Source organism: Cervus canadensis, chromosome 32 (assembly GCF_019320065.1).
Source record: "Cervus canadensis isolate Bull #8, Minnesota chromosome 32, ASM1932006v1, whole genome shotgun sequence".
Lineage (NCBI taxonomy): Eukaryota > Metazoa > Chordata > Mammalia > Artiodactyla > Cervidae > Cervus > Cervus canadensis.
The window spans coordinates 22,032,115-22,052,129 of NC_057417.1; the positions used below are offsets into that span (position 1 = coordinate 22,032,115).

The 20,015-nt window shown below is 42.3% G+C and overlaps 1 protein-coding gene across 1 annotated transcript in view; it reads left to right on the forward strand.

The window, feature by feature from the left end:
- Positions 1–20,015, forward strand: part of TMEM248 (transmembrane protein 248) — a 26,442-nt gene continuing 6,427 nt past the window's right edge. Inside the window, exons 1-3 of the mRNA XM_043455849.1 lie at positions 1–253; positions 15,187–15,363; positions 18,171–18,456. Of these exons, the coding sequence (XP_043311784.1) occupies positions 15,205–15,363; positions 18,171–18,456 (445 nt within the window). The 5' untranslated portion in view covers positions 1–253; positions 15,187–15,204. The remainder of the gene's footprint in view (positions 254–15,186; positions 15,364–18,170; positions 18,457–20,015) is intronic.

Sequence of the window (20,015 nt, forward strand, 5' to 3'; positions counted from 1 at the left end):
TTTTTCTACCCGGAAACCACGGAAGCCGGACCTGGTGACGAGACCGTGTCGCGGCGGCGGGAGCCCGACTGGCCTCTGGTCCTCGCTTCGGCCCCGCGGAGCCGGACGCTGTCCCCGGCGCGGCGGGGAGAATGGTGCCGAGCGGCTCCGGGCCGGCCGCGCGCCGCCGCTAGTGAGCTCCGAGCGGCCGCGGGCGTCCGGCGAGCAGCTGGCCGGGTCGGGCCCGGGGCGCGCTGCTGCCCACCGGGGCGGGGTGAGCCAGGGCGGGCGGGGGTCGGGGTTCGGCCCGGGCTGACGCGGGCCGGGAGGGGATGAGCTGGCCGGCTTTCGCCCTCGCGTCTCGGGGTGCAGCCCCCGCTCCAGCTGCCAATGGGGGTTGGTCCTTGTCCGGCCTAGGCTGGTGGCCTCGGCCGCCCGCCGCCGGTGTTTGTCCACTCGCGTCCCCGGAGCCAGCGTTCCCTGGAGGCCCTCGAGATGGCAGGACTTCCCACGTCTGGAGCCGAGGCCTGGATAATTTGGATTTGGCACGGGGAACGTGTTGGTAGTTTGCCTTTGTTGACTTTGGGTCGCGTTTGCGTTATTCTGCTTGCGAAGGATACACATTTCAAGATGGGAGGGAGAGACTTGCGTACGTGCAGACACTTGAAGTGAACTAGTGGTATTTTTTTGTGTCAAGCTTGGTAACTAACCAGGGCGGGGGTAGATTATCATCTTCACTCATTTTTTTTTTTTTTTTATCCTCACTCATATTTTAATAAACTAAATTGAGTGGCTTCAAGGTAATCTAGAGGCCGGTAATTCTAGTTCCCTTGATAGGCACCCTCTGGAATAAGACGAGGCCTGTTGTGCTGTTTTCAATCGTGTAAACACCGTAATCGGTGGACAGCTGGTGAGGGGGCCTTTGTTGAAGAATCCGGTGTCTGTAGTTTAGTTCTCAGCCGATGACAGCCTTGGCTGAGTGTTGAATGATGAGCTGCTTTGCGGTCTGCCTGAAAGCAGGAAAGCTTGTGGTTGCTGAATTGCTACTTTCCCGCCTCAAAGGTGAGCCCTCTCCGGGAGGTAGCGGGAGGCACGACCCCAGGGTTGGTGATGACTGTTGGTTTGTCCCTGTAGCACTCTTTTTGGTGAGCTTGGAGTCTGAGCTTTTTGTATCCCATCTGTAGATGAGTGCTCGGTTAAGGCTTGAATGATAAAAGCACCCTCCTGCTCCCTCACTGCATCTAAGAAGTCTCAAAGGAAATAGACCTGTTGTGCAACTGAGATACACTTTATGACTCCAAGCGTGTTTACTCTGGGAGTAAGGAGGCCGCGTGTTGACTTCCTAGTAAAGGTTCGGGAAGAATTTCTGTGGCCTAATTGAGATGGACTGGAATCAGGGCTGCCGCCGGCGTCTGGGTAGTAGGATCACAAATGCTGATGGAGCGCACCTGCGCTGTCGGCGCGGGAGCTGCAGCTGCTGCCGGGAAGCGAGACAGACCTAAGTGCAAATATAGTTTCTGCAGGCAAGGGACTTAATTAGAGAAAGGGATGGGCGATAAAACGTGGCAGGACTTAATTGCCATATAGAGATACCAGCGATTAGAGATTTCCTTCTGATTAGGATCAGAAAACCTTCGTAACGGAAGGACTTTTTTTAAACTTTTTAATTTTTTGTTGGGGTACAGCCAACTAACAAACTATGTTGTGATAGTTTGAGATGAACAGTGAAGGGACTCAGGCATACATGTACATGTATCCATTTTCCCTCTAGCCCTGTCCCATCCAGGCTGCCGCATAACCTTGAAGGAAGTGACTTTTGAGGTGGACCTGGAAGGATGGGGAGGGTTTGGGTCATTCCAGATTTGCTGGGAGATGAAAAAGCTTGGACCTTTGGTGGAAGGGCACCCGGTCTAGGTAGCTAGGCAGTAGGTGTCTGGCAGTATTGGGAGAGGCAGCTGGTTAAGGGTTAAATGCTTTTCTGCTTCAGAAAAACACAGGCTACTGAGTCTGACTTCTGGTAGTTTTCTGGGTTACAGAGAATTGTTTGCATTTGATGTGTGTGTCTTGTTCCGTTAAACAGCCAATGACATGAAGCAGGTGCTTAACTCATTTTAAGGACAATGAAAAAAGATGCTGATTGTAGTTCCTGTCTGGTATTAACAATCAGGGAATTAAATTTGCTGTCCTCGAGTGGTTTATGTGCCTGTGTTTAGTTTGCAAGAACACAGATCTAGTAACATCTCTGCCACTCTGGCTGCAGCCCAGTGATGAATGACAGACTTTTAGTCATCACCTGAGTGTTTTTAATGACACTTAGTTCACTTCACAGAGATGCTGTTTGTTTCTGTTACCCAGTTGTTGAAGAACTGTTGAGGCTGTTCAGACAGGACACCATGTAATTGCCCTGGAATGTTATGATTAGTCTTAGGACTTCACTGGCTTCAACCTTAGCTTTTCTTTAAACATACTAGGGACCAGCTAAACTTTTTACCCCTCCTTTTTGACTCTTCTTCCCTCTCTCCCCACTGCTCTGTCTCCTCCTTGTTACAGTCAAGTGTCTGAAAAAGAGTGGTCCTGGCAGGAATGGCAGATCTATGGGATGTTTTTGTCACTATTAACCTGTTACAGAGTGATACTGACTTGTGAGAGGACTTTAGAATTTTTTAAGAAAAGTTAAAAATTTTTTTTCACTGAGACATTCCAATTAAAATAAAAAAAAAAAAAGGTAATGGAGGAAAGATTATAAGAGTTTTTAGCAAATTAAATTTCCATTTAGGATTTGTTTGGTAAATGTACAAATCCTTAAATTATCATTTCCATACCAGAGGTATGCCACTGTTTCTGTGTATAACTATAAACCTGGGGACTGTAGAACAATGTCTGATGGTAATAGTTTGCAGAGTACTGTCATTTGCCATTTTGTGCTATTTGTTTTAAAATGCTATTTTCAGAATATATCCCAATCTTTACACTGTGTTCAGATGTTATGATTCCATGTTGTGTTCATTTAATATTGTCATCACTCATGATTTTTTTTCTTAAGTATCTGTTAATTAAACCCCAAATCATTACATCTCAATCCAAAGATACTTTCAGTTTGGTTTTTAAGTAGGTCAGCAGTTAAAAAAACTAAGAACAAAGAGGTGAGTTATTTTCAATTTTGGGACTAAGATGAATTTATTTGTTAAAAAGAGGGATCTTGTTGGAAATTCCCATGATTTTATGTCATGATTTTGAAAACGGAGCAATGCATTAGTTAGTTACAAGTAAGTAGAAATACAGCCAAAGTCTGAATTTTGGAAAATAAGTCATGAAATTATATCAGCCCACATTGTTTTCGGAGAAGGCAATGGCACCCCACTCCAGTACTCTTGCCTGGAAAATCCCATGGATGGAGGAGCCTGGTGGGCTGCAGTGCATGGGGTCGCTGAGAGTCAGAAACAATTAAGCGACTTCACTTTCACTTTTCACTTTCATGCATTGGAGAAGGAAATGGCAACCCACTCCGGTGTTCTTGCCTGGAGAATCCCAGGGACGGGGGAGCCTTGGTGGGCTGCTGTCTGTGGGGTCGCACAGAGTCGGACATGACTGAAGTGACTTAGCAGCAGCAGCACATTGTTATCCTTTTGTCTTTATTTGAGTACTGTTATTGCCTAAAATGCACATTTAGCAACTGAAACTTTATGCTGTCTGTTATTTCCCTTTTGATCATTTAAACTTGTTGGGTGAAACAAGTTTTTGAGAGTCTCTTCTGTGTTGTAAGTTGTATTAGATTAAGAAACAAGAAACTATGGGCAGGAGATTCCACTCATCTTTGCTTTATACCCTGATGAAAGTGCTCAAGTGGGAGTTGCCTTGCTAAAGAGATGGGAAATAAGGTAACCGTTTTAAACTTCGGAAAAAATCTATCTTAATTGTGCTCATATTGAAGTCAGCTAAAATACACTATCCAAGGTATGTGAATTTTTTTTTTTTCCTATCAGGCATTTGACTTGAAAACTACTTATCAACCCTAGTATTGTGATTGATGGCACAGGTTTTGAGGTCAGGTGAATTAAGTCAGAATCTTAATTGAGTACTTCCTGTGACTGTTTTGTAATATAATCTTGTATAAATTACCCCCTTTTGATTTCAGTTTCCTCTTGGGTAAAATGAGGATAGGCATATTTACTTAGCAGTGTTGTGCGGATTAGAAAATATGTATGTAAAACACTTGGCACGGAGCCTGGCCCTCAGCCCATTTTAAATGGTGACTATTAAGCATGATCCTTAACCCCTAATGAGAGAGGTTTCTACTTATATCGCTGTTGATGTCTTAATTGCAAAATTGTATGACTGCTATTCAGTGTGTGTCTCATTTGATGGGGTGGACTCTGTATTCAAGCCCCTAACATCTCCTGGGAGCCAGTGGAGCACTTGGTTAATGTCCAGGCCCTGAAGTCTGACTGGACTTGAATCCAGGTTCATTTAGGACTTGGGGCAGCTTAGCCAACTTCCTTATGCCTGAATTTCCTCATCTGTAAAGTACAGATGTCATGAGGATAAAATATGTGCAAAACTCTTAGAACATCGTGCTTCACTCATGGAAGTGGGTGGTAATGTTAGATGTTACTGTTGAGCACCTTCCCAGGGCCAGGCCCTGCCCGAGGGAGGAGGTGTGCAGAAACGGCGTCACAGAAATGAGAGCCCAGAGGAGCAGGATGCCTTTGGAGTCCAGCTGGGCTGAAGGAGGCAGTGGGGCTGGAGAAAAGCCACTGTTGAGAGACACTGCAGCGTGGGAGCAGCGGGGCTGGTAACCCGTAACTGTTGGGGTGTAGGAGAGAGTCCAGAATGGCCGGCAGGGGTCCCTGGGTAGAGAGGGTCCTCTTCGTGGAATGTTCCAGTAGATGGATGTTTCCATCTGGAGTGAGGAAGTAGGTGAAATTGACAGAAAGCTGTGAATGAGTGTGTCCATCTTGAGCAGAGGCCCAGCTGAAGCCCAGGGGGGACCCCAAGTTTTGAAGAAGAGTGAGAAGGAAGAGCAGCCAGGAGAGAGGAGGTCCTGGCAGCTGGAAGGTGGGGTGGCCCTTGGTGTCCATTGCACCGGGAGGTAATGAGGACTGAGACCCAGACCTCGGCTTTAGCGTCGAGACCTTTGTGGAGACCTTGATGTTTCTCTTAGACTTTGTTGCTCTGCATTTGCCTCTCTGAGGGTCTTTTCCATTTGCATTCACCTTTTTGTCGGGGAAGGAGGTGATTTCTCAGTGCTGGAGAGCTGGGTGTTGAGATCGCCCAGGGTTTCTGTGACACAAGCCCGTGTCCTCATCTCTGCTGAGTCTTGGATAATCTGGCATCGCATCCATTAATGTTCTTTATTAGCCTTAGGGTTTATAGCAACCAGCCTTAAAGCCCTTTGACTATGTCAAACATCACAGGATACTTGAGAAAGGCTACTTTAATTTTTACACTCAGAATGAGCCTCTCCCACATCAAGGTGACTGCTTGGCCTTTTCTCTTAGCATAAGACCAGCATATTTCCCTCAGTGGGTGTTAGAAAAAGCTTGCTCCCTCACCCTCCCCGCACAGTCCCCCTGTGGGTTCTTCCACCACTTCCCTGACTCCTAGTCTCCTCAGAACTTTGAAAAGGGTGTGACTTTTATATAAGAACGTTTTAAGGAATTTCTCATTTAGCCTAAGGTCGAAAATTCAGTTTAATAAAATGGTGGTTTTGTTGTTCATGTGAAGTGAACTTTTTGATCTGCGTCACAAGTAGTGGTTTAGTGTAACTTAAAATAAGTCAGGAACTGTTTAGGAAATATCATCTGGGAGTGTGGAATTCCCATCCTGTGCAAAGATTCTACTTTTAAACTGGAACAGGTTGCCACGTGGTATCCTTTGAAGTATGTGGGCTGTGGAGAGGCGGAGAGAGATGCAGAGAGGACTCGTGTATCTGGCATGATGAATGTTAATTTACTTCCTTTTCAATAAAATATTATAATTGCTAAATTATCTACTTCTGCCCTCACTGTCCCCTTGGGAGGCCTTCCTCTTTTACTGGCTGTTTCTCTGCCTGTGGATGTGTTGGCTTCCTCCCTCTCACTGGAACCAGTGCTGACCCCCTGTTATCATCTCTCTACCGTCTGATTCCCCCCAGCGAGAGCGAGGTTTCAGGGATCTCCAGTGGTCTCTCCAGGTGGGGGATTGTGTTCATGCAAGCTCAAGTTCACCTGAGTACTTTCTGAAACACCGAGAGCCTTTCTCTCGTTACTGCTGCTGCTGGGTCACGTCTCGGCAATATTTGGCTGATACTTCTTCCTTGACACTCTTCTCCTATGCCTTGTGGGACCCTTCACCATCCTGGGCACCCCACCCCAACCCCAGGCTCTCCCAACCTCTGCCCTAAGGGAGGAGCCCACACTTGTCTGGGGAAGCTCTCTGCGCCACCTGCCCTAGGAGCACGCAGTACCGGGTTGTCTGGAGGAGTCTAGGCAGTGTTCTGATTTTAGTTTTGGTTTCTCATAAATCCAAACACAGATTGCCACAAGTTGAGCTTTGCCTTTCTTTAGCACCAGGACATACTAAACAACTGTCCTGTTTTTTTGTTTTGTGGTTTTTTTTTCCTCTAGGTGGGTTTAACAAATTTTCTTTCCTGTTTATTGCCTTTATTAATGAAGAGAATGAATAGAATTAAGGTTTAATGAAACTTTATTTAGACCAGGAGACCAGCAGGGTCGATTGACAGTCAATTATAAATTTTAGTTAGAAATTATTATAAAAGAAATGCATTCTCGTGATGGAAATGTTAAAGACATATAATCTCACCATCTAAAAGTAACCACCCTTGTTTACATTTGAGGGTGTGTTATGTGTTTTTTTCCCATATGGGTGCTTGTGTAGCTGTCATATTTTAAAAACCTAAAATAACCTCATTTTGTGTGTTTTAGATCTGTGTTAACGGCTACATAGTTTTCCTTCTGGGGCTATGTTATACTTTAACCATTTCCCTCCTATTGTTAGATAGCTGGTTTTCCAGTTCTTAAAATTTTATATACTCCTAAGATGACTGTCATAGTAGTTAAGTCTTTGTTTTCAGCAGTGAGGGTTTTCTCAGGTTCACTTTTTATAGGCAGAATCACAGAAGTAAGAGTGTGCTGAGTTTTAGTGCTATTGGCATGTATGGCCAGGCTGGTCTTCAGAAAGTTTGTAACAGCCTTCTCTCTCCCCCTTTTTAGGATCTCCTAACTTGTGGGTTGCTGGAGTTAACCTTAGGATAATCTTAGCATTGCCTTTTGCTTACTTAAAAAACTACAACCTGATGTTTAGTGTTGTCCTTAAACTAGTCTCTGGGTACTGAATCGATGGACTTTAGTCACGTGCGCTCACACCTGTGAAGTTGGCCCTTGACTGTTCTGTGTACCTTACCTCCTTAGACTTTGCAGAGAGGCAGGGCCACAGCCCAGGTCAGCTCTTGTCTCCATCCTGGTGAACGTCTCCAATTGGGGTTGGGATGCGTGAGTGTAGGGGAGAGAGGTCAGCTCGTGTGCTTTCTCTCCACCCGCTTCCTCCTCCCCATAGAGCTTAACTTATTTTTTAATTAAAAGTGAGACATTTACTTGTTGAGAGGATGACGGAAATTTTCTTGTAATTCTTTGCAGGGGAAGTAAATTTGTTTAGCCCTTGTTAATTCATCTTTGAAAACACTTGTGAATGGTGGAAAGGAATTTTAAGTTTATGAAGTATTTGGACTTTTAATAATTTCACTAAAAAACCACAAAAATGCTTTTACTTTTTAAGTGAATCCAATAGGCCTCCTCTGGAACTTGCTCTAATAAAATTGGTGTATGTTGACATTGCTTGCTAATTTGTGGTTATTTATGTTGAGATATATATGTATTTATATGTATATGTGTGTTTATATATGTATGTGTTTATTTATATTCTAGAGTGATATGGTTTTAATGATAGCTTTATCTAGAAGGGAATTCAAATTTTTTTGTTTTTCTAAATATTTCATTATTGTAGTTCCAGGTGGTGAATAGTTCCTAATTATTTTATATGCAATTCAGATTTCATTGTTTTCTTAATAAATGGAGCTCTAATTTATTGTTGACATTTTGTTTCTGAAACCTACTAATATTTTATTTTTTAATTGAAGTATAATTGCTCTACAATATTAGTTTCAGGTGTACAACATAGTGATTTAATACTTTTATAGATTATACTCTGTTTAGAAGTCTTATAAAATATTGGCTGTATCCCCTATACTGTCCATTACATCTTTGTAGCTTATTTATATATGGTGATTTGTAACTCTTAACCCTCTACTGCTATTTTGCTCCTCTCCCCTTCTCTCTTCCCACTGGTAACCACTAGTTTGGTGTATCTGTGAGTCTGTCTCAGTTTTGTTATATTTATTTGTTTCATTTTTTAGATTCTACCTATAAGTGATAACATACAGTATTTGTCTTTCTCTGACTTATCTCACTAAACATAAAACCCTCCAGGTCCATCTGTGTTGTTGCAAGTGTCAAGATTCATTCTTTTTTATGGCTGAGTAATAACCCATTATATGTATATGGGATATCTTCTTTTATTCATTCATCTGTTGATGGACACTTAGGACATAGGTTGCTTCCATGTCCTGGCTATTGTAAATGGTACTGCTATGAACATTGGGGTGCGTGTGTCTTTTTGAATTATTATTTTCATTTTCTTCAGATATATACCCAGGAGTGGAATTGGTGGATCATATTGGTAGTTCTATTTTTAGTTTTCTGAGGAACTTCTGTACTGTTTTCCATAATGACTGCATCAATTTACATTCCCACCAATGGTTTACTAGAGTTCCCTTTTCTCTATGTCCTCGCCAACATTTGTTGTTTGAATCCTATTTAATGAATAGAGAGGACTATTGCTCCGCATCCTTGCCAGTGTTTGGTATTGTCAGTGTTCTGAGTTTTGGCCTTACTAATAAATGTGTCCTGGTATCTTGTCTTAATTTGCATTTCCTGATGACATATGATGTGAGAGCATCTTTTCATATGCTTATTTGCCATCTGAAAAATCTTTGTCAAAATGTCTATTAAACACTGTGGCTAATTTTTAAGTTGTGTTGTTTCTTTTCTTATTGTTGAATTTTAATAGTTCTTTGTGTGTTTTGGAGAACAGCCCTTTATCAGATGTCTTCTGCAAATACTTTATCCCAGCCTGTGCCTGTGTTCTTATTCTCTTGATAGTGTCTTTTGTAGAGCAGAAATCCTTCATTTTAATGAAGTCTAGCTTACCACTTCCTTTTTTCATGAATGGTGCTTTTGATATCCTTATCTTAAAAGTCATCACCAAACTCAGGGTTTTCCCCAGTGTACCTTCTAGGAGTTTTGTAGTTTTGCATTTACTGTCAGGTCTGTGGTCCATTTTGAGCTCGCTTTTGTTAAGAGTGTAAAATCTGTGCCTAGATTCATCTTTTTTGGCGTGTGTGTGTCCAGTTGTTCCAGCAGTATTTGCCGAAAGACTTGTCTTTGCGTCATTGTATTGACTTTGGTCCTTTCTCAAAGATCAGCTGACTGTATTTATGTTGGTGTCTTTCTGAGTTCTCTGTTATTTCATTGATCCAGTTATTCTTTTGCCAGTACCACACTGTCTTGATTACGTAGCTTTATAGTAAGTCTTGAAGTCAAGTAGAGTCAACCTTCCCACTTTGTTCTTCTCCTTCAATATTAACTGTTTTGGTTTTTTACCTCTCCATATAAACTGTAGAGGAAGTTTGTTGATACCCACAAAATAGTTTGCTGGGATTTTGATTGGGATTGTGTTGAATCTGTAGGTCAAGTCGGGAGGAACTGACATCTTGACCTACTGAATCGTTGTATTGATGAACATAAGATATCTCTCCATTTATTTAGTTCTTTGATTTTGTTCATGGGAGTTTTGAAGTTTTCCTCATATAGATCTTGTACATATTTGTTAGATTTACACTTAAGTATGTGGCAAGGGGAGTGCTAATGTAAATGATACTGTGGTTTTTAATTTCAAACTCAACTTGTTCCTTGTTGGAATATAGAGGAACAACTGGCTTTTGTATATTAGTCTTGTATTCTGCAATCTTACTGAAATTACTTTCTAATTTATTTTTCAGTGTAAGTCTGGATTCATTTGATTCATTTAATAAACTTCATTTTAAAATTACCTACTTTAAAAAAAATAAAATTACCTACTTTGTGTTTAGATATTGATAAAGTAGAGACAATAAGATATCGTATCTATCTGTGAGAGGCTTACAGCTTGGTTGGGAAGGTAGACATGTACACAGGCAGCTGCAGTAAGGTATTTCATTCTGTGTGAGAAATTTTTGGTGTATAGTGGGGACATAAAGGTGAAAGTCACTTCTCCCTAAGGGACTGCTAGAGGTGGGAAATGTTTCATAGGATGAGGTAACCCCTCAGCCGGGACTTGAAAGAGGGGAGTTGAAGTAGTGAGAAATGGCATATGACGGTCAGGAGGACCTGTGGACTCAAAGACCTGCAACTATAGGATTGTCTAATATGTTCCAGGAATCGTAGGCAGTTAGCAAACCATTAAGAAGGAGACAAGACAGAGTTTATGGTGGACTGCTATTATAAGGAACTTGGACTTTACCCCTAGGTCATTTGGAACTCTGAGATAATTAGGCAGTGACAAGATTAGATTTGCATTTGAAAAAAGTCACTGACAGGAAGATGAATTATTTGACCCATAGCAGGAAGATCCAGTTGAGACTGCAGCAATAGCTGCAAGTGAAGATGCTGAGGGCCTGAACTAAGGGGAGTATCAGAGGAGTATGGAAAAGAAGAGTCAGAAGTAAGAGATGTTGAAGAAATAGAATCTTTAGCTCTTAATAGTTGCTTGGGTATGGGGCAGCAGTAGTCCAGGATGTTTTCCAAAGGTCTGGGTTGAGATGGAATCCAGGAGGAGGAGTCAGGTTGGGCAGGAATGCAGGTTAGTTCAGTTTTGGACATGTAGAATATGTAGGTACAGGGGCAGTCAGTGGGCACTTGGATGCAGTGGTCTTAGGGCTGTGGGACACGTGGAGGACTGATGCAGTGGTCAGTCTCCATCATCTTAAGAAGATGGGACACAGCAGGTAGATGTGAGACATTATTTTGGGAAGAAAATCCACAAGATTTGCTGACGGATTAGATTGATGGTAGTGGTGAGGGAAAGTAATGCAGGTAAAGGAGGAGTATGTTGAGAAAAGTTTACATTTTGAAATGCTTCCACTAAAAAAGAATAAAAAAATCTGAGATAAGATTCCAGCTGCAGAGGTTAGAAAAATCAAGCTGAGCTAACCCAAAGAAGGCCAGTGCAGAAAAATAATTTTTTTTAAATGTAGAAATTACTAAAAAAAGAAAAGAAATTATCTAGGTATAATCTATAAACCCAAATAATGCTTTTCTTTGAAAACACAAATACAATATAGCTCTGGTAAGACTGATTAAAAGGAGAGAGAAGAAGACAAACACATCACAACATTTGTAATGAAAAAGAACAGGACTACAAGTAAAAATTGAACAAATCACAAGATAATACTGTGCCAGAAATGTTAAAAACCAGTATAACATGGGCAGTTTCCTAAAATAATATGTCTTATCAAAATTACTAGAAATAGAAGACATAGATTTTTTTAAAAAATTATTTATTTTTGGCTGTGCTGGGTCTCTGTTGCTACGAGCAGGCTTTCTCTAATTGCAGTGAGCAGAGGCTACTCTAGTTTTGGTGCGAGGGCTTCTTGCTGCGGTGGCTTCTTGTTTCAGAACAGGGGCTCTAGGGTGTGAGGGCTTCAGTAGTTGCAGCACATGGGCTCAAATAGTTATGGCACATGGGTTTTGTTGTCCCAAGGCATGTGGAATCTTCCCAGACCAGGGATTGAACCTGTGTCCCCTTCATTGGCAGGCAGATTCCAACCACTGGACCACCAGGGAAGTCAAACTTATTTTTAAAGCATGAATAAGTAGTTAAGATAGCCCATCAAAATACAAAACTAAAAGAAACTTGAGTCCAGATGTTTTCTTGGTCAAGGTATATCAAACTTTGGGGCTTCCCTTGTGGCTCAGCTGGTAAAGAATCCGCCTGCAAGACGGGAGACCTGGGTTCGATCCCTGGGTTGGGAAGATCCCCTGGGGAAGGGAAAGGCTCCTCACTCCAGTATTCTGGCCTATAGAATAGAGCTATATAATCCATGGGGTTGCAAAGAGTCAGACACGACTGAGTGATTTTCACTCTATCAAGCTTCCCAGAAAAAGAAGCAGATATCTTATATATGTTGTTCTAGAAAATAGGAGTGAACACAGTCAGTTAATCCTACGATATTAGAATGCCCCGTACTAGTCAGGGAGTATATATAGCTGAGGAGAGAATGATTTTGGCTTATAATTTTTTTCATCTCACTTGTGAATAAATGTGGAAATTCAGAGTAAAATTTAGCAACCATAAGTCAGCAATATAGTTTTAAAAGATCATGATTATATGAAATTTATTCAAGGAATGCAAATGAATCGTGAAAAAAAATCAATAGAGCATAGTTCATGTTAACAGATTAAAGGAGAAAAATTGATTGTTCAGAGGTTGCAGATAAAGCATTCATTAAAATGTAACAGTTATAGTGAAATTCTCTTTGCAAACTTGAAATAGAGGGTACTTCCTTAACCTGATGAGGAATTTCTTTCAGAAATCTTTAGCATATACCGTATTAGTGAAGTGTCAGAAGCATTTCCTTTAAAGTCAGGAGTGAGGCAAGGATTCCTATTACTGCTGCTTCTGTTCATTTCACTGAAGGTTCTAGTCAAAGTAAGAAAAAGAAAAGAAGATGAGACAAGGATTGGAAAGAAACACTGTTATTCCTTGTGGAGTTACTGTCAAGAGAAGCTACAAACAGTCTAATTTGAATTTGAAAGATTTTAGCAAAGTGTCTGGAATTGAGATCAATACACAGAAGTCTATTGCTGTTGTATAAACTAGTAACAAGGGAAAACGTCATTTTTAGAAGGATACTGTCAGTGGTAGCTGCATAAATTTTCTTTGAATCAATCCAACAAGATGATTAAGAGAAAATTTTAAAAAACTGTTGAAAAAGAAAGTGGACCCAAATAGACATTTACTGCTAGAGGATATGAGGTTTCTTTAGAACATGATGAAAATGTTTGAAAATTGACTATGGTGATGGTTTTCCAATCTGTGAACTGAATTGTATATTTTAAATGAGTAGATTACATGGTGTGCAAATTTTATCTTAATAAAGCCATTAAAAAAATGAAGAACCTGTCATAGGGCCAAAAATACCATAAGCCATATTTAAGGAAAACCCACAGACTTGGAGTAGTTATATATAATGTTTAGAAGAAATTGGAAAAAAAGGTCCAGTGTCTAAAATATCCAAAAACAAAAAACTTTTGAATGTTAATAAGACACAGACAAACATCCTACTGGTGAATGGCCAGAGATCCAGGCAGTCACCTAGGAAGAATCTATATGGCTGATAAAGAAGTAGAAAGATACTCTTCAGAGAGATGTAACTTAAAATAATGGTGAGATACAGTTTCACATAGAATATCAAATGTTGGCATGAATGTTGGGAAATGGAGCGAGTGCTTTCCTTGCAGGTGGGGGGCTGGGGAGAGGAATATAAACTGGGACAACTTCCTGGGAGAGTCTGACAGTCAGGTTGCAGATGGGCTGCTGGTGACCTCTTTGTGTTAGAACCACTTGTGCCTGCTGTGGTGTCCTTTGTGAGCAACACAGTGGGAAGAACCCGAGATGACTGTGATACAGTTGCATGGTATACAGCAGGTAAAGCCAGTGGGCTGGTCAACAGGTTATGTCTCAAAACAGAAGGATGAGTCAGAGTCTCGTGCAGACAGACAGGCTCACAGCCTGGCTTGTGGCAGGGGGCTGCTCTCTGTTCTTAGGGGTTGTTGATGCATCTTTTTCTCTCTCAACTTTAAAAGCTGGCACATATTTAAAAAATAGTTTTTAGTATTGTAGCCTGATCATACATAGAAGAACTTACTATGTGCCTCTGTGGTTCTCGGGGCCAGGAGCCGGGCCGTAGCAGTGAACAAGACGGGCAGCATCTCTGCTCTCATGGAGTCAGAAAGAGGGATGATACGACTGTAAACAAGTGAAAATTTAACTGAACAGCGTGAAGGAATTGAGGCAGGGTTCTGGGAGATTGGGGGTGGGGGGTGATCATGGAGGGGCTCTCTGAGAAGCTGACTACTGAGCAGAAACCTACTTTTGAAGAAGAGCAAGCATGTGGAAATTTAAGGGGGAAGGGACTCTAGGCAGAGGTAAAAGCCTTCAGGTAGGATATGTTCAAAAATTCCAAGGGTAAAATACTTAGGAATAAGTTTAGCAAAAGGAGTGCAAATACGTGCTTTGAAAACTGCGAAATACTGAAATAAATGAAAGAGAACATAAATCATTGGAGAGAGACCCCAGGTTTGTGGACTGGAAGACAAATATTGTTAAAGCGGCAGTACTCCCCAGACTGATCTGCAGGTTCAGGGTCATCCCTGTCTAAGTCTCAGCTGACTTCCCTGTAGAAATTGACGCGCTGCTCCTGAGAAAAGATGAGTGTGGCCAGTGCCCAGTGAATGGGGGAGGGAATGTTGGTGAAAATGGAGTTACTGAGGCTGGCAGGGTTTCTGGAACCTGACACCCTGTGGGCCTTGACAGGAAGCCTCAGTAGGATGCCACAGAAGGGATTCAAGCAGGGGAATGATAAAATTCAGTATTTGTTGGGTGCCTACTCTCTGCAAGGTGCTGGAACCGGCAGGAGTGTGGTGAACAGGACAGAACGTTGAATAAATAGAATTCCACTCTTCAGTGGTAGGAAATGAGAGCATCCTCAGCTTATTTTTGTACATGTTGGCATGTATTTCTGAAGTATCACTGACCTACTTACCTGATTTCTGAAGTAATGTGGAGGTAGCAAACGTTCCTTAAAGAATAATTAGAAAATTCCAACCAAAAGAATGTCTGTCTTTCAAAATCCTACCATTTGGAAATAATAACAGTTAATATTTCGTATTTGTTTTTTTCCCCTTCTAGTCTTTTTGAATGGATTTATGATCAAACAGTTCTCAAGTTCAATAACGTGTGACCTCCTCACCCCCCCAACCCCAGTAAAGAAACATGTGAGTCATAGGTTTTCCTTCAGCGAGTCTGTCAGTGATTCTGATGAACTCCTTTCAGGTGGAGCTGATCAGAATAATGTTCAGCATCAACCCCCTGGAGAACCTGAAGCTGTACATCAGCAGCCGGCCGCCCCTGGTGGTGTTCATGATCAGCGTCAGCGCCATGGCGATCGCTTTCCTGACCTTGGGCTATTTCTTCAAGATCAAGGAGATCAAGTCACCAGAGATGGCAGAGGTACAGTAAACTCTCAGCTCTCCTCTCAGACGGGCTGGACCTTTGTAGGGTGGAAAAACACCTTTTGGCTCTCCACATACCTTTCTTTGGTTTGTGACTTTTATTTATCCCAGTGAGGAGTCATATTCAGAATTTTTGGCCTTCCGTCTTGCAGTGACTCACTTTGGTAGGAAGTAACCTAGTCTCAGATAGTTATTGATTTAAATAATGCTACCAGCTTTAGTTAGACTGTTTCAGCAACAAAGCATGTGTTTTAGGAAGTATATTTGTAAAGTGTGTGTGTCAAGAAGTTCAAGAACTAACTTTTTGCTATTCACATTAAATTAGCTAATTGCTATTTAAAAAAACTTAAGCATTTATTTTAAAACCATATATTGTCATGGAGTTTTATACTGTACTGAAAGCCTTTTCATTGGAAAGAAAGAATTCTAAAAAATTAGAAAGCAGGATCTTATTTCCAAATATATTTCTCTTCTTCTTATCAAGGAAAATTTTAGTTATCTACAAACTTGCCTTATAGATTTTGTTTTTTGGTCAGTTTAAATGAATTATTTGGGCATTGCTCTTTAATTGTTAATCTAGGCATATAGTAGTTTTTGAACGGTCATAGTACAGACTTTATATGTTTTTGGAAATTACCTAGAGGTCCAGTGGATGACTCAGTGATTTTACCGCCAAGGGCCTGGGTTCAGTCTGTGGTCAAACTAAGATCCCACAAGCCATGCAGCACAGAGCCCCCTCCTCCCCGCCCCAAAAAGCATGTTCTTGCATATCAGAAAACAATACAGAGTTAATAATCTTGTTTAATAGAGGTAAAGGACAGTATACCTGTTAATAAGTTTACATTATGCCAAACCACTGATACGGTGAATTTCCTGGTGGATGAGTTTCCTTTAGGACAAACTAGTTTCCATTTTAGTGGATTCTTTGAGTGCCTTCTCCTGCCCTTTTCCTTCTTGGGTGTGTTCCGTGGTGGGAATGGGGGTAGGGTAGGGATTGCATGATTGTCGCAGTGTGCGCGTCTCGGGATGGAGAGCAGGGTTCTGCTAGTGGCGTGGGGATGGTGCTCACTCTGTGCCATTCTGGATTATAGATGATCTTGGCAAGAGGAACCACCTTCTCTGACACAGAGCAACAAGTTTGAGCTATTTCTCCCACTAAACCCTTCCAAAGAGTTTCTTACCAGGAGACCTACTGGCTGGCTTAGTTCTCCCTTTTCTGACCCTGCCTGAGTCTTTAGGGCTGAAAATGAACATTCTAGTCACAACCAAAGTTCTGCAGCATCCTGGCATTCCTCTCCCTCCAAGCTCAAGTCCATGTTGAATGCTCAGCCAAGGCCAGAGGTTAAGATGTAGCGTGGATAATTAGCCCTTGATAAGCAGAATGGGGCCTGACATTGGCCTTGGCCAACTTCAGAATGGACTTGAACTCTGCAGGAAAGCAGAGCTGCAGGACGCTGCAGAAGTTTATGATTTAATTTAGGGATTTTATCTTCAGTTAAGGAGCCTGGGTATATAGGGAAAGTTTGGGACTGTGAACCAGAAAACTTAGTTCTGATTCTGCCTGCTTTCACCTCAGCTGGAATTGGACAGTCCCCACTTTGCTCTGGGCCTCAGTTTGCTCATGTCTGGAATATGAATGGGCAAGACTAGAATATTCATTCTCAGCTCTAATGTTCTTGAATGGTCTGCTGAGTTTTTAGGTGTTAGAGAGAGTGTAATTTGAAATTGCTGGTTGCCCTCTTACTAAACGCCCAATACTGATAAACTGGGGCTGTAAAAGTAGACTTGACCGCTTGGGGAATTACTTAAATAGTATTTTTAATTAACATTACAGTTATTGGCTGTGTCATTTGGTTTGTCTTCACATTTGGCAGCTTTCTGTAGATAATGTTACTTGGAAGAAAGGAGTTGTGTGGAACAGCCTAGGTTGATTTGTTATTGCCATTCTAGCCTGAGTTCATCTTTGGGTTTCTGCTTAAATGAAAAAACACCCTGGTGGGTACTTTACTATGTTGGTATCAGTTTTAAAACTATTTGTAGTTTAAACCATCAATATAGATATAAAGAGAAGCTTGAGAACATCTTTTCTCCTCCCTTTTGAAATTGTTTCTGTCCTAAAGTGGCACCCAGGGTCCATGACGAGGGGGAGAAAGTATTAACATCAGAGTGGGTATTTACTGCGGTTTCATGTTCTCAAGAGAGAAGGAGCTCGGTTTAGAAAAGGGACCTTTTAAGGAAATATTTTAAGGCAGCCTTAATTTTTAAAAAATAGCTAGTTGTACCCAGAGGGGTGGGGGGTGTTGAGAGGAAGGTTTAGGAAGGTGGGGACATATGTGTACTTATGACTCATTCACACTGTTGTATGGCAGAAACCAACACAGCGTGGTAAAGCAATTATCCTCAAATTAAGATAATAAAAATAGCTAATTGTAACTGCTGAATGAGTTTAGTTTAATACTTTGAATGTTTTACTACTTTTGTTCAAGTCGTCTTGAGGCTAGATGATTTTCTGTGAGTGTGATATACTTTTTTTCCTTCACATATTTTCCTGAGTTGTTTCAACTCAGTTTATGTAATAGGTCATGCCAACGGAGAGTTCATATTTTAGATTTTGAATGTGAGAGTGTTTGGATTCCACACAGCGACGGCAGCGCAGGAAGCTGAAGGCTGTGCCCTCCCGTCGTTTGAAGGACTGACCGAGGCGCAGCGGGCCGCGTGCGGCACCACGCGGAGGGCCGTGACTGCGCCGCTGCGCCGGCAGCACTCGCAGACGACTCACCCTTGTTCTCTTTCGTTTTGCCAAAGGACTGGAATACTTTTCTCCTGCGGTTTAATGACTTGGACTTGTGTGTCTCAGAGAATGAAACATTAAAGCATCTCACAAACGACACCACAGCTCTGGAAAGCACAGTGACCAGCGGCCAGGCCAGGACGTCCACGCAGTCCCCACAGGCCCTGGAGGATGCGGGCCCAGTGAACATCTCAGTAGCCATCACCCTCACCCTGGACCCACTCAAACCCTTTGGCGGGTACTCGCGAAACGTCACGCATCTGTATTCCACCATCCTCGGGCATCAGATCGGACTCTCGGGTACGTGAGTGGGAGCCAGCTCCCCCAGGCTTTCTCTGGCCACAGCTGTTACAACACAGAGTATTAGAGTGTCTGGTTTTCCTCCTCAGAGTGTTCCTTAGTTTTTGTATGTGTCTTCCCTTTTGTTGACTTTGAACTAAACAAAATCAGGGAGGAGAACCATTTCTACTACATCTTCGCTTATTCAAGTGCTTGGTATGCAGTAGGTGCTCAATGAAAGCTTATAAGAGTGGGAGACTGGGAAGAAACTATAAGGCCTATTTATGGTCTTAACATTCTTAAATGCACATTTTTTTATTTGTATTTTTTAAATTTTATTGACGTATGGTTGATTTACAATGTGTTAATTTCTGCTGTAGAGCAAGGTAACTCAGTTATACATACACACTGTATCATTTCTTTTCCATTGTGGTTTGTCACAGAGTAGCGAATACAGTTCCCTGTGCAGTAAGACCTTGTTGTCTATCAATTCTGTATAATAGTTTGCTGGAGGGGAGGGAAGGATTGGGAGTTTGGGATCAGCAGAGGCAACCACAAGTCTGTTCTCTGTATCTGTGAGTCTGTTAAACACAGATTGTCTAAATTCTGGCTCATCATGTTGGAGTTTTGTACATACTACAGATATTGCTGTTAAGTCTTAAGTTTTTTTTTTGAATGCACTGGGCTGAATGCTAGGAATTAGAAAAAGCCGAAGATCTGGTCTCTTCCCTTTGCAATTTTGGGATATGAAAGAGACAAGCATAACGTAAGTTAATATTCATCAAGCACTTAAGAGTAGTTCCTGGCAGACAGGAAATGCTGTATAAATGCTTGTTAAATAATATTAAACACCTGTAGAACACTGAGCGCTGCCCTCGGACTAGTACCAAACCCAGGACAGACCATAGGTGAGTCAGGAGGAAGCTGAAGTAGTGGAAGCTGGAATGATCAGGACGGGCTTTGTGCCAGAGACTTGGGCCTCAGAGGAATCGTCTTTGGTAACCAAGAACCTTTGAAAGTCCTTAAAGGAACTGGGGAGTACCTGGCAGCCCCCTCCTGGCTCCTCCTGATGAGAGGTGTTCCCATGTAAGGCGGTAAGGGCAACATCTGGGTTTTCCATGTAGCGGGTGGACCTTTTTCTTTTGCTGTGATGTTTAATACCTTGGTATTCATTTGCACTTTATCGCTCACCTGTCCCATGACCTTTCTTAAGTCTGACCTGCTGACCCTCAGTCTGCTCATATGTGAAAGGGTTACAGTAACACTTCTTTGGTCTTGTTCACGGGATGGTGGCCACCGAGTGAAGTAGCACATACAGAAGCAGAGTGGCAGTGCTGAGCGCTGTGCCCGCGGTGAGGACTCACACAGCCCCAGCCGTCCCCCTCGGGCGTGGCCGGGCCCTGGCGTGGCCTCTCCAGGCGGCGGCTGAGAGCGGCCTGGCTGGGTCTGCCGGCTCAGCAGGCCTCAGAGTCTGGCTCGGAACAACCACTGTTATTCCTGAAACCCCCGCAAAGGCAGGGGTCCCACCTCTCTGGGTTGATGGGATTCCTGGGTGGGTTTGATTTCAGGATTCAGTCAAA